This window comes from Ptiloglossa arizonensis, chromosome 9 (genome assembly GCF_051014685.1).
Source record: "Ptiloglossa arizonensis isolate GNS036 chromosome 9, iyPtiAriz1_principal, whole genome shotgun sequence".
NCBI lineage: Eukaryota > Metazoa > Arthropoda > Insecta > Hymenoptera > Colletidae > Ptiloglossa > Ptiloglossa arizonensis.
In genome coordinates this window covers 1663319-1678835 of record NC_135056.1, presented here as the reverse complement: position 1 = coordinate 1678835, position 15517 = coordinate 1663319, and the positions used below count along the sequence as shown (strand labels likewise).

Sequence of the window (15517 nt, the reverse complement as noted above, 5' to 3'; positions counted from 1 at the left end):
GTCGTCTGGCGGAAATAATTAGAAATAACAACAAAATATTATCGTCTCGTGTTTCGACAATGATGTGGTTCTGGACACGCCTAGTTAGTAGTATACATAGTTACTAAAGTGAACAATATAATATGAGTTTATGACCACTTTATGCCGACAAACCTTTAAGGACTACAGACAATACAAAATAAAATTTAAAAATTGTTGGTTTTATTCTTATAAAAATATTTGTAACATATTAATGAGATTTTTCAGATAAAAATAAGTATTAGTGAAACATCAATACATCAATTCATTGAAGCTTTTGTCCAGACGGAAATGTAAACATATAATTTGGCATAATTTAAGTATATATTGGGTATATTTAATTCCATTATATATTATTTAATATAAAAAAAATAAAAAATTAAATAATGATTCTAATTTTCAACAATTTTGAGATTCATTATTTTAGAAGCTCGTAATTCGTAAAATGAACAAATAGTCAACAAAATCATGCTAAATTATGATTTATATGTTTCATTGACTACTGGTAAACAAATTTTTTATTATGAAAACATTTTTGTAAAATGACTTTTTCGCTTTTTGGGTGCGAATACCCCATTTTGGCATTGCTACATTCGTATTAGAGCTTTCTTTTCAGAACATAATATCACTTTAGGCTCCTATTGGTCAATTTGCGTAATACGAAAAAAAGGCAAAATGCTATTCTATGATTACACTGTACATAGGTTTTGAAAAATATGACATTAGCGCTACTTGTGTCCTGCTACGAAAACTAAATGTTCCAACTTTTCGATAGAAGTGCCAAGCACTGGTAAATCTTACATCTTGTCTGTGGTTGAATGGTGTGTCAAAGATTTCATATTTGGTTTAATTAAAAGTATTGCTATTAATGACAAATATTCAGTATAGAGCGGAATTATCACATGGAATTGTTAAATGTACGCAAAATAGTTTTTTGCGGATAGTACACAATACATACAAATATATGTATAGCATGTATAAATATCAAGGAAAAATCGAAAGTTAATACAATAAAATCGTTAACCACAATAAAAATCTATTGAATTAAATTGCACCATAGTGCCGAAATTTAATAAAATATAATATAATATTTTAATGTAAGATTAAAGGAAACCATATAATAAATAAATTTATTGACAGTTTTGACAATATCAATAACTGAATGAACAGCTAAAATAAACTACATACTAACCATAATGGATGTGCTGACAAAATTACGAAATACTGTTAGCAATACAATTTCTAACACTGTTCAAAATACTGCTTATGGTTTATCTCAATTATCAAATGTCCTACCAGGCAATCCAGTTACAAGAGAATTTGAAGTAACAGCACACATAGCAAGTGCAGGACCAGCATTTCTTTGGAAAATTTATAGTGGTTACAAAAAATCTACAAAACAAGAAGCAGCAATATTTGTATTTGAGAAACGTGTCCTTGACAAGTTTTCAAAGAATGATAAAGAAATTATTTTAGAAACTTTGAAAAGAGGTGTTGCACAACTGACAAAATTGCGTCACCCACAAATTTTAACTGTACAACATTCTTTAGAAGAATCAAGAGATAGTTTAGCATTTGCGACTGAACCCGTATTAGCAAGTCTAGCTAATGTTTTAGGAAACCATGATAATTTACCACAACCAGTGCCAGTAATTTTAAAAGAATATAAATTACATGAGGTTGAAATTAAGTATGGACTTTTGCAGCTTGGAGAAGGCTTTGCATTTTTACATGGAGATGTTAAGTTGATTCATAGAAACTTATGTCCAGAATCCATTGTTATTAATAGTCATGGAGCATGGAAAATTTTTGGATTTGACTTCTGTGCTTTGAATCAAAGTACGGAAGGTAAACAACCATTATGGTCATATGTGGAATATGATATGTCAACTTCGTCTGTGGTACATCCAAATTTCAACTACCAAGCACCAGAATGCATTCTAGCAAGTAGTATTAGTACAGCCAGTGACATTTTTTCTTTGGGAATGTTGGCATACATTTTACATTCTCCAATGAATGTACCTCTTTTTGAGTCTAACAATGACTTTCTAAAGTGCAAAAATTTTTTAGAAAACTTCACTGGTTCAATTGTAGTTTCTAAACTTCTTCCAATTCCAGAGACCCTTAGAAATACAGTTAAATTGATGTTAAATCATAATCCTGAATTAAGACCAGATGCCCATCAATTTGTTAAGATTGAATATTTCACAGATATAGGAGTGAAAACTTTAAATTATTTGGACAAGATTTTTCAGTGGGATAATTTACAAAAGTCACAGTTTTATAAAGGACTACCACAGCTTTTAAAACAACTACCACATAGAGTTACACTACATAGAGTTCTTCCATCTTTATATAAGGAATTAATTAATCCTCCAATGATTCCTTTCATTTTACCAAGCATATTATATGTAATGGAAACCAGTTCTGTGGAAGAATTTAAAGAATACATTTTACCAAATATTAAACCTGTTTTGACATTAGATGATCCACCACAAATTAGTCTCGTATTAATGCAACATGTTGATTTATTATTAAAATTATGTACTACAGAAGTAATAAAGACAGACATAGTTCCAATGTTGCTACACGCTTTAGAATCTGAATGGGAACAGTTACAAGAGTTGTGTTTATCAGCTTTACCTAATATTATAACAATGATTGAAGGGCCAGTGATTAAACATGCAATTTTGCCCAGAATGAAAAAAATTTGTTTACATGAAAAAGGAAGTAGTAGTAAAAGTCTTGGCGTTAAAGTTAATTGTTTATTGTGCCTTGCAAGATTGTTACCTAATTTTGATCGATGGTTGGTTCTTGATCAAGTATTACCGTTTCTACAAGAAATTCCACACTCTGGTGAACCTGCGATCCTTATAGCCATTATAGGTATAGTTTATAGTAAAATATTTATACAACAATAAAGAATTATAAATACAATAATGAATTTACAGGAGTAATAATATTTATTTTTCTATTAGGTATTTATCGAATATTATTAAGTCATAGTAAATTAGGAGCAAGTAAAGAAATATTAGCAACAAAGATTTTACCATTTTTATTGCCATTGTGCATTGAACAGAATTTTAGTTTATCACAATATGAAATTCTTTCAAATCTTGTAATTGAAATGATAAATTGTGTAACAACGGAACACAAAGAAGCTTTGAAACAATTAGATGCAATGCGCCGTGAGACTCAACAGCTTGATCAAGAGCTTTCACAAACTTCCAATATTTATAAGAAAATGAATTTAACTACTGATACTGTTAGTATGATATCCACAATTCCTACTCCAAATACAAACATAAATTTAAAGCCTGTACAAATTGAAAATGGATTGACAATGGAAGATAAATTTCGGTTAGTAAGAACGATTATTGTAATACAATTTAAATATAGTTTTTTAACTTGAATTGTCAAAGTTAAAATTTGTCAATTTTAAATTTTGCAATTTACAGATTAATTCAACAGCAGGAAGTGCATCAAAGATTGCAATCTCAACCACCGTTAATGCCAACAACTATTCAACAACATATAAAGCCTCCAATAAAAGATTTAACTGATACTTTATTGCAATCTAATTTAGATCAATTAAATCTTTCAATGTCAAATTCTAAACCTAATTATTCCCGGATGCCCTCAAATTCAAATCCACATCAATATTGCAATCCACAAGGGATGAATATGAATTTAACTCGAAATACTAGTACTTGGATTTCTAATCAATCAACATTGAATCCAACATATGTTGTACCTCAAAATAATATCAATTATCCCATGAATCAAGGAAATTTCGCGACTAGTCAATTGGACTTTTATACAAACTTAAATTCTAATACAAGTCAGAAGGCTGAAAACTTACCTCCACAAGATATAGTGGATTTACTTAGTTAATGATTTTAAGAGGACAGGTGCATTTGATATTCTTTATTGTTTATTGATAATCAATGTTTGTTGTAGTAGAATAAAATTGTCTTTTTGCTGTTCTCTCATTACATCTCTGTTGCAGGTTTAATGAAATCTAAGTCATCCTGGGAAATTGTAAATGTAACCATGGATTAACCTGTACCATTATCTTATTTCTAAAATTATGCAAACGAAAATTTTATAAATTTTTGTTTAATCTTGGTATATATTGAAGTCAGTTTACTATTTTCAACGTAATTTTGTAAATATATTGTAAATATATAAAATGAGGTAGTTAAAACATGTGAAAATTTGTACATTATATGACAAATATTTTATTTCAAGTAAATTTTTGTTTTATATTATTTAATATGTTCAAATAAAAAATAACACATGATTTTAGAAGTAAGGTAATAATATTCAATGAATTCAATCATTTATAAGGGATTGTATGTACATATTTGCCAATTAGTTTAAGATCACATATGTTATTCTTACTAATGTACTTTACAAACTATTTAAATAAGATAAAGTCGTTGCAATTTAGTATAATATTTGCGTGTATCGGAAACTCAAGAAAGGTAATTTACTTGTATGTTTGAGCTAATTGGGAGAATTGACAAATACATTTAAACTATGAGGTACTTGAATAAAGAAGATAGATAAGTTTATTGTGCAGCAAATATGCAGTAAAGTAAATCGTTTTAAACCAAGTAGGTAGTTACAGAACATGAATTTACAATTGTAGTAGTCTAAAATTATAAAAGTATAAGTAACGTATTACAAAATAGTATTCTGAACACAATTTTTTAACTGTTAAATAGGATTTTCTTTGCAATAAATATAAAAAAAACTTATATATAAGATGGGGCAGCAAACGTGGTCCAACCGAAAAGGAGGTGATCATACGTGAAAAACGAGTAAGAAGTTCGTTATGAAATTTTGTTATACGTAGCTTCATTTTCGAAAAATTGATTTTGAAAATTCGTCAAATACACATGCCCTTAAGTACGAATTTAGAAACACGCCTGTTTTGCATTTATCTCTACTTGTGTTGATAGTGTTTGTAAACATTGACAATCGTATGTTATTATCTGTTTTGATGAATTAAATTGATCTTGGGACCTCAATATCAGTTTGTGTCAAATTAATGCGATGGCAAGGTATAGCAATTGATCATGTTTTGAAAATTGTAATAGTAACTGAGAAGCATACAACAGTATTGTAGATGAAATTCTTCCAAAAGCAAATACCAATCCTCAGATTAATACTTATAATTTTAGTTCCAAGCAATGCGTTAGTGATAACACAATGCATCCTTGGAATTATATATTTTGAGCGCATTCGCTTTAAATGCAAGCGAAATAGTAACGAAAAGCTTATATATTCTCTAATTTTGTTTTGTTTCGACAAATAAACTATTATGTATAATTCAGAGAATATTTTTTTGCTGGATTTTGATAATTTTTCGTTAAAAATTGTAGGGACTTCATGTGTTCTTACTGATCTCTGATTTGCACTAAAATCGTGAAATTTACTTGGAATCGAAACATTGTACATACTTTGATTACACTTACACATTCTTAAATTTATCATGAAATTATATAAAACTGAATTTGCATAAAAACTCAATAGTGTTTGAGTAAAATTTATATAATATTAAGTAATAATAATATTACTGTATTCATGTAATGAATGAATATAACTGTATAAAATCAATTTATAATAATAACAACTAATAGTAAATTAACGTAGATATATAAAACTACACATATGATTAATATATGCTTCCGTCCATACAGTTGAGAAAAAAGTTGTTTAAATTCTAATATTTTTGCAAAAACATAGTCTGAAAAATCGCTTAATACGATTTGGAAGCTTTGTTCGCTATTTTTCAGGCGATTATAAAGTGATCTTTTAATTTTTCGAAAAAGCGTATTTATTGATGGCTACTGTATTAGAACGTAAACTTTTGAGAAATTTTATAAATATACATTTATTAATTGACTTAATATTAATCATAGATAGTTTAATAAATATATAATGACAATTAAAGAAATATATAATAATAAAGTCGTGTACAAAACAGTAAAAATGTCCACCCTTGTCGTGGTTCTGTGCAATGGTGCAAGTGCAAATAACTTTTAATTCATAGTATACTTTGCATTATACAAGTAACGATTGTTAACTGATTAATATTAGTAATATCCATATTTTTATCCAAGTACAGTGAAAAGTAAACTTAGTTTTGGATTAAAGTACGTAATTTATCGACTAAAACTTTATAAATGTTTATAATCTGTTTGGGGACAATTTGTTGGAACAGTGAGCGGTTTGAAATTGATTAACTGAATGTTTAATATTAAAAGCATATGCCACGGTGATGTACATTTATTTTTATTAAAACTTTTTTCGCGCGACCAATTTCTAAACTAATTGCTTATGGTATGATAATGTTTTGCTTATTGTTATCATTACACGTTTGTGTAAATACTTGTCGTAGCAGTACCACAATGGCTTTCTTCCTTTTTATGATATTCTGTGAGTAACGTCTTTCATTAAGATAATATTTACAACAATTTTTTTCATGCCGTAGTAAATAATGTCACGAAATATTAAATATTAATATTTTTTTATAAATTTGCACTCTGAGATATTTTTTGATATTCGACTAGTTAAAAATTTAATTTCTCTCTTTGCTTAAAAGCAGACATTTTTTTACATTTGACGTGATTGCTTTGGACATGATCCTTAATGTTGAAAGAAAAATGTAATAAGCAAATTTAAAATGTGTCACATAAGAATGATCAGAAATAGAATAATTACAGTTTTATAGAAGAGAAAAATATAAAAATTAAAGCGAAGTTTTTGTGTGACAAATTTCCGAGTATTAAGAGATTGCACCACTATGGCGTTTTTTAACTGAATAAGGTAGGTATGTCTCATTTTATCGAGTGTTAAGTAAAAGATGATGAGACAATATTTGCGGGAAATAGTATCATTGACTCCCTGGTGACATGGTTAGGGAATACGGGTCGTGTGTGTGGGTCCATGGTTTCCCATCGGAGGAGGTTCAGGTTCCGTACAGTGGGCCGAAACGCCGAAAAGTTCAATAAGCACTGGAAACACTAGAAACTTATTAAAATTGTTTTGTCAGATTAATTTTTTAATCAATTTTTGATTCATGAGAAATAATTCTTTTAATAAAATAGTGAATTTTGAGATTGATTATGTTGAGATTGATAATATTGTAATATATTAAGTAAAATTTTATCGACAAAGGTTGCCTTTAGGCATAATAGTAAATTTTTTTTAAATGTATCATTATCATTGAGACAAACAAATGCGGCAATATTGAAAAGTCAAAAAAATGAATACTCCTAATTTATTTATTTATATACACTTATATTTAATATATATATATATATATAGTAACTTAAGATAAATATTTACATGATCTAAATAACAACATATATTATATAATAATAAACTAACAATAAAGATTACATCAGAGGCGGAGAGCATCATACGGATGTATCGATAATCTGAAAAGATCTCCGCTCCCCATCACCACTTACCGACCCAATATCATGCGCAGAACGCTAAGGGAATCAAAAGTTAGGACTACTGTGGACTTTTTCCCGCGCTGCACGCTCAGCTTCGAGCCCCGGTTAATTAGTTGGAAGTCGTATATGTATTTCCGTGTACGTATTTATTTTCACGAAAAGAAGGCACAGCGTGTTTACATTTTCGCTCCTCCTGTAGTCGATTACTGCTTGTAAGATCACAAGTAAGAATCGTCATTGGCCGAGGACGGCGATCGTAGCCGTAGACCGAGTGAGAAAGAATACTGCGTTATTGGCGTAGCCTTCCAATCAAGTGTTAGCTATTAAGAAACAAAATGATTTCGTTTCTGTTTAAATACTATCACTGATTCGACAAGTTTCTCGTAATGAAAAAACGAATATAATTTAATATGTGTAACAATTATTAATATTTTGAAAATTATTTATAGCGAAAAAAACGAGTTTGTATTTGTTAAAAATAATATAACTTCACTTATACTTATTGCTATCTAGATAAATTCTATATAATTATAATTTACACAAAAACAAGTGATACTAAAATTAAAACAAATGTAACCTTTACATTTTCTTACATTACAAATCATACAAGTTATATTTGTTTTAACTAATTATATAAAGTTTATCTTGATAGAAATAAGTATAAGCGGATTTATATTCTTTTTAATAAATACAAATAAGTTCTTTTCGCTATAAGTAATTTTGAAAATATTAATGATTATTACGCATATTAAATTATATTCATTTTTTCATTACGAATAACTTATTGAATCAGCGGTAGTATATAAACCGTAAGCAAATTATTCTGTTTATGAATATTTGATGCTTTATTGGGAGCCTACACCGATGCATCTTATCTACGAATTGGTTCTCATTCGGGCTTGGGTTTTCACCACCGTCGATCTTCGTTACCGTCTTCCGCCAATGGCGATTTTTGCTTGCGATCGTATGAGCGTCATCGGGCTATGGGCAAAGCGTCGATGTAAATAACTTGTGCCTTCTTTTCGCAGCAGAGTGGTAGTGTACTGCATTTGCAAGAAGATAGCTAGTAGAACTTTGCTTGCTTCCTCTGTTCCAACTTTTCATATTTATTTGGTCGTTCTTGGTGCCATGCTTGGCACACGTAATTTTTTTTTATGGGGGTATTTACAGTCCGTTATACATCGATCGGCAATTAATAGTATTGAATAATTGTAAAAGAGAATTATCTCAGCATGCGGAGTTGTGAATCCAGAAAGTCTAATCACAGCAACACATTCAAACTTGTGCAAAAGAGCAGAATATTGTGTCGTGAAAGGCAAAATGCATTTCTTTTGTTCTAGTCCTATATTTACATTCAGTAATCTTAGATCAATTATGTTTACACCGTCTCTAAGGGAAATATGACGAAAAGCTAAATGTTTTATGTTTCCAACATTGTAAATTGTCGATTATATTAGCAAAACATATCGTGAAATGTGTGTTTTGAATTTGTTTCGATGACATCTACAATATGGCAAAAAGGAATATGTGTGTCTATTTATAAAATCGAAAGTGACCTTGATTTCGCCATGAAAATAAACTGTTTTCGAAATTGGGAAGTTTGATTTCTTAAAAATTTGTTGTCACAAGAATCAAGTCCTCTTTCGGTCAAAAGCTACAGCCTCCGAAACAAATCCATACTTCCTTCTCATCTATTTTTTGTACAATTGGAAAAAAGTTACTTTGGAAATCGATGACTCACTTAGGTATTTACATAAATGCAAAGTTATAAATAATCTCTTTCTGATAATTTTTTTTATAAAATCAATACGGTCTATTGCATGGGGGTATTAGTCGGAATCAACTTAAGATAGGCTCATAAAAATAAACACATACATCCAAACTTATATACCATGTGGAATAGAGAATCTGAATGTTTGTAAATTTGAGAGTTATAATTAAATAAATGTGTAATTATTTGAGAACTCAAATAAGTGTCTATAGTGTCTACAACATAAAATTGTAGATATATTTGAGAAAAATTAAACATATAATACTCGTGACTTATAAATAGAAAGTATTGAAATGAAAAATGAAAGTTTAATTATTTTTATGTTTGTGGGGTCATTTATAAGTTAGAATACCATGTAACTAGTCTACACTTCAGGGCCGAACATATTCATTGTTGTATCGTATAGACTTCAAGAAGTTTCTACAACATCTTTAATATTCAAGCAAATTTCATCAGGTAGTAATTGAGTGAAAAGGATGACTTGGTTCTTTTATACTTTTACTTTCATAAAATAGCCGTTGTTTCGAGCCTTCTTTTTTCATATTAAGAATAAAATCGTTTTATTATTTTATGATCGGGATGGTGAAGGAGGTACAGTTAAATTGTAGTAACAGTTAGGAAACATTTTCGATTGTCCTCAAAATTGAAAACTACCATTGTCTCACTCTAATAACAATTTAGTTTAAATATAATATCGACAGAAGTTTCTCCTTTTTGCAAGAAATATTCAATTCGTACAGCCAACCCTGCCTCGCAAACACTTGATCGGATAAGCGCACATTAGTTAAATATTTAGAAACCTGATACTAGTAACAATTAAATGATTGATAATTTTTACAGATTGTTCATCTTTTCCAAGTCTCTTTGATAAATTATGAACCTGAAGTAGCGATATGTTACATAATAACTGGAATTCTTGCTTTCAGACTTTGATATCATTTAAGCTTTTTGCATTTTTATTACTCATTATTATAGTATTTGACGGATAATAGTGAGCTACATGTTAGTACAAACAGTTTTAAAAGAATTAGACCACTGACATAAAAATGGTTATTAAAATCATACGATTATAAAAAAACCCTTAAAATCGTTTCTTTTATAGTGAATAATTATAAATAACTATAAATTAAGTTCATATTTTGACGCATCCGCATTTTGACGTCATTGTCTCACGGATGTTGCTACTACCTCGACTTTCGTTCCTTCTTCGTTCTTAGCTTATTATCTCTTTCTACGTTAGAAGCACGCGGTAAAACATAAAGACATCGTTCCCTTTTGATAAATGTGACTCTTCGATCCCGAGGAACGTACATTTAAGGCGGGAACACTGTATTTACAATGCTTAAAAAATGAATCGAGTATATTCCTGATATCAGTTATTCGCGTTACATGACAAAGAGAGGAAATTCGAAAGACTGTTATCTGCGACTTGTAATTTATTGTTCTGTTTTTTTTATAGAATTAGAATATAAATTTTCAGAAGATACGAAAGAGAGATATTTATCATTTATCTCTACCGTCCGGCAAAAGGATGTCAGGATGGAGATGAACGCTTTTTGGACGAAACCAAGCATATATTGTAGGGATCGAAGTATAATAGGTTTCATATAGATCTGTCGACTCGTTCGTATATTTACAGTTGTACAAAGTTGAAGTGCATAGTATTTTTTTACAATGGAAAAAATGACAAAACTTATTGAACAACCTGGTATAAACAAATTGCTGAATATTAGTGATTTATGTTCAATCATTTTGATGAAAATTGATATAAACATTCCAAATTTTAAGTCATTTGATCAATTTTGAACAAAATTAGTTCAAACACTTGCAAATATATTTTTTGTTTGAGTTTTTTTTGACAAGATGTACCGATTCTAAATGAATTTTTTTGCCTTCTTTTTACTTAAATTGCATGTTCATAAATTTGTAATATGTTCTTTATTTATGTAAATTATGTAAAACAATTTACTGTCATGTAGATCCTGTATGTAGAGCAAGTTGATGTATCGGTTCCACTTACAGTCAGTAAAACTTCTCGGAAAGATTATGAGTTTTCCTACTTCCACCATATTTTTCTAGAAATTATACAGGGCAATCTACGGAAATATTTCAGATTATAACTTCGCTATTAGTGCAATTAGAGAAAAATGTCAAAAGAAGAAGATGGATAAAAAATTGATTAGTTCACGGGATATTTTAATCATTGAAGAAGATGCTCAAATGCTTCTCCATTACATTGAACACATTTTATTTAACGCTTTTCAATTGTTGTCATACTTTAATCAAGGACAATTGAACTAAGTATCATTAGTCCATACTTCTCAATGATGATGATGATGATATTCGATAAAAATATCGTAATGGAGATGCGTTTATCTAGTTCGATAAAAGTATTTATCAAATATACCTCGTGAACTAATCATTTTCTTACTACTTTAGTCAAATACTTTTTTACATAGAATGATGAGAGGATTTTGTATTCTTTGAATCATTCATCTTTCTCTGGCAGTCTTCTCTAACTGCACCAACAACAAAGTTATAGCCTGAAACAATTATGTCGACCACTCTGTACAAATTCACTGATACATTTTTCAACCATTAAAACTTTTATATTTTATATACACACATTGGAAACTTAAGATTCTGAAGATTTAACACCGATTACATACGAAGATTTGCGATCTACGTGTCTTTCAACTGGACACACATCAGCGACCATTGTCCACATGAAACACGCATTGTATATTAATCGTCGATTTCTTTAATTATATTTTTTGCTGTAGCTTAAAATGAGACCCTACATGTAATGAATTATAATTATTCGTATTAACTGTTAGATTCAGTATTCGCGAAAATGCTCAGTCGATATTATCCTAGAATTTGTTCAAAGATGATAAAATGAACATAATTTTGCATAGCTTAACTCTTGTAAATAGAACGTATGAAAAAATCCTTAGTTTTTTGTGTTGATGCTCTTATTTGCATATTAATCATCCGTTACAAGTTTGTTGCTAAATATAGTATCCACTTTGAGATCGTTATACTATTTCAAATTGATTTGTATAAGCTTGAATGATAAAGCGAGAGAATACTAAGTAGACAGAGAAAGGAAAATACGTATCATTGACAGTAAAAAGGATATAAAACTATTGTAGACAGCGGGGAAAGGTTTAATCTATGACAGGGGAAGGTTTAATCTACTTATATGATATTACGTCCCAAATTGTCGACAAGTTTCAATTATTTTATAAGATTCATTTTCATTTCCTATACAAATTTTAAAGCCTCGTGACATTATAATTCATGTTGTAAGCATGGTGTACTGGCCATATTTTCAAAATAAATACAGTGAGTATAAAAAGCATTTGTATACCAATCAATTTTAAAGATAACTTCGTAAATCTGTTGTTTGTTACAAACAAATTTTATCAAAAATATAATTGATCAGTATACGAATATTTTTTTAATAAAGAATGAGCTTGTATATATTCTCGAAAGTTTCTCGAATAAATACAGTACACAAAAAATTAACAAAGAAAAACAGAAAGTGGACAGAAATATTGAAACGATAAGTATTCGCATAGATGCTGAATTTATAAAATTCATTTAAAAATTGTAATTTAAAGTATTTTGAGAAATAATTAAAACAAGCAGTTAATAAATATGTACTTTGTAGGATTTCCTTTTTATTTAATTATTGTTGCAATTTTTCTTGCTATTAAATTAATTAAATTTAATTTTATACGGCGCAGGAGCTTATTCTATTCTATCATATGAGCAGTTTTTAAACCTCCTTTAGAGGAAATTCGGTGTTTTTTGATCCGATGTTCCAAGTAATTTCACAGATTCCAAGTAAATATCCATATTCTGATATTGTATGCAGCAGATACTTTGGATCATTATCGTGTATAAACATGAAATTATTACTAATGCCCATTTTTTCTACACTGAAAGTAGTTACTCCGATGGTTTATTATTCCATTAATCAATTGTAATATGCCAAGAACAGCAACATTCGTAAGTTTTCTGGTTTTAGTTTTAAATTCTTTATCTTCAAATAGTACCTATAGTGTCTATTAGACCAGAAAATATTAAATTCACTCTCGTTTGTGATGATTACTTTATTTTAATGCTTCATTTGTGTGGCTATATTATTATTTACGAACTACAATCTTTTCTTAATATTTTTTATAAGAAACTATAAAAAAACGTAAATATTTTTTATGTCACTCAAGCATGATATCTGATATCTTTAATTTCATAAAAAATACGTGTAATTGTAGTAGATAGATCAGTATCAAAATTATTTTTAATGTTTTCAACTATTTTGATAGCATTCATTTTTAGAGTTTACTTTATCATTTTAATAATCTCGTTTAGGAAACTGATTAATTTTCCTTTGCAGACATCCACTTCTTGAATTATTTTCTTAGCCTTTTTCTTAAACTATACCAAATGTATACTTTGTATATATACTAGGTTATCGAACGACAAAACTTATTGAACAGTATAGTACTAGGTTGCTCAATGAGTTTTACCGAACGACAAAACTTATTGAACAACCTATTAGTAGATAGATTAGTAGATAGTCTGTTCATTGGCCACAAAAATTTCAGCAAATTTTTGTGCCGATTCTTCAAATAAATAATAGAATTTTTTTTTCTACTGCAGTTTCTGCACGTTTTCGTCCCACTCTGTAGAGAAAACTTTGAATACAACAAAATTTGTATAATATCAATCATAATTACGGAGTAAAAATGTGATTACGTTACGTTGATGTGTTTGGTTTACACCATCTCTTGTAAACAATTTAATTATTACTTTTACATTTCTGTCAATTTTCCTCTTTTCTTTATTAACTTTGCTTTTCTTTATTAATATTTATTAGATCTTTCTCGTTAGATTCGAGTTATGCCTGAAAATTTCGCAATAAAACTTTCAACTTACCTTGAATATATATTGATAATTATAAATTAATTATACGATTTAATAATTGAACAAACAAACAGTGTTAGATAAAATAAATAATATAATCTGCAATGCTAAATTATATTGAAATTAAAATTATCGCTAAATCACAACACATGTTTAACATTGAAACTCAAATTCTTTAATATGAGAAATAATGCTCAGAATATACAAATTTTTTAATTTTTCGGCCGCCATGACATACAACTGCGATACATGTTTATGTGAATGTCGTCGTATAACGTATAATATTTTAATTAAATGCTAAGCGTAGCAGCATGGCCAGGTCTTTAGGTATTAGATTAGCTATAAACTTTCATAAATGTTACTTGACGTAATTTATTCTACACTGTCAACAGCAGCAGTATTGTCAAGAGTATATAGCCAATTAAAAATCATCATATTTCTCTCGTATTTTGATAATTGGTTCCCACGTTCTCTTTCGACATCTTTAATAGTTAACGTATGATTTCGTTCCTTTCGCCGTAATAGAGACGATCCAGTAACGCCTGGTGTTCCAGGAACTAATAAGGTGATTCCAGATGTAGTTTGTGCTGCACTTGCTGCAGCTTCCAACTGATCTAAATTGAATTCGCTCTGTGACAGTCGTTCCAAAGCTCGGTAAGTTGTTAATAATCTGTAAATCATAAAGATTTAAAGTCAGTTTTGAATTTCTAAACTTAAATTCGTGTTTTTCTGTTTTTATTGTCAGTTGTATAGGATTTTTTTTAAAGATAACTTTGTAAGTATATTTTACGAAGATAGTATTGCATATAAAAATTATAATTATTCGTAAATTTATGAATATATGGTTGTACATAAATCAAGCTTTGTAACAAGAATTTCACCTGATTATTATAATGTTTTGTCTATGCTATTTTCTGTACAGATTTATTGTACGCGAAATCGAACACAAAATGGAGCACTCTTTCGGATTTCGCTCATATTTGTATAGTGTTTAGCAGTATTTAAACATATTTCGAAGTATTTTTAAAAATTTCGAAAATTACAGATTTTACAGCAGTTTGAAGAATAGTGTTACGTTTTCTTTTTAAAATTGTAACTATTAAACTAGGAATTAGATGAGAACGAGCTTTCAGCAGTTTATATCGAAGGCATTGAAACACAAAATAAAAATTGTTCAATCTTACGAAAGTAATCGGTTTACAATTTTTGTTTACAATTGTTTTAAATAAGTATTAGGAAAAATTTTTAAATCTGAAAAATTGAGAATTTATCTTCTTAATTAGTAACTTTCAAAATACTGTTACCTTAAAATTGATCAAAT

The 15517-nt window shown here is 28.9% G+C and overlaps 2 protein-coding genes and 1 pseudogene across 14 annotated transcripts in view; 1 reads left to right on the top strand and 2 right to left on the bottom strand.

The window, feature by feature from the left end:
- The first annotated feature begins 757 nt into the window (after positions 1-757).
- Positions 758-5561, top strand: LOC143151405 (SCY1-like protein 2). Of its 2 annotated transcripts, XM_076320506.1 has the most exons (4): positions 758-2904; positions 2997-3378; positions 3477-3929; positions 4028-5561. In XM_076320506.1, the coding sequence occupies exons 1-3, from the start codon at positions 1215-1217 to the stop codon at positions 3910-3912; spliced, it is 2508 nt and encodes an 835-aa protein (XP_076176621.1). In that variant the 5' UTR covers positions 758-1214; the 3' UTR covers positions 3913-3929; positions 4028-5561. The 2 variants fall into 2 exon arrangements, with proteins under 2 accessions (XP_076176621.1, XP_076176620.1); XM_076320505.1 differs by having other exon boundaries at positions 3477-5561.
- Positions 5562-11712: 6151 nt separating this feature from the next.
- LOC143151433 (uncharacterized) lies at positions 11713-13198 on the bottom strand (annotated as a pseudogene).
- Positions 13199-14354: 1156 nt separating this feature from the next.
- Positions 14355-15517, bottom strand: part of LOC143151317 (uncharacterized) — a 146463-nt gene continuing 145300 nt past the window's right edge. For all 12 annotated transcript variants that reach the window (XM_076320339.1, XM_076320341.1, XM_076320338.1 and 9 more), the window contains one exon: positions 14355-14866. In XM_076320339.1, the coding sequence (XP_076176454.1) occupies positions 14569-14866 (298 nt within the window). In that variant the 3' untranslated portion in view covers positions 14355-14568. The remainder of the gene's footprint in view (positions 14867-15517) is intronic.

Bases quoted from the DNA above. Each gene is read 5' to 3' on its own strand.
- LOC143151405 (XM_076320506.1), top strand. From the start codon at position 1,215: ATGGATGTGCTGACAAAATTACGAAATACTGTTAGCAATACAATTTCT. The intron at 2,905-2,996 runs GTATAGTTTATA...TTTTTCTATTAG, and splicing joins GATCCTTATAGCCATTATAG to GTATTTATCGAATATTATTA. The intron at 3,379-3,476 runs GTTAGTAAGAAC...TGCAATTTACAG, and splicing joins ACAATGGAAGATAAATTTCG to ATTAATTCAACAGCAGGAAG.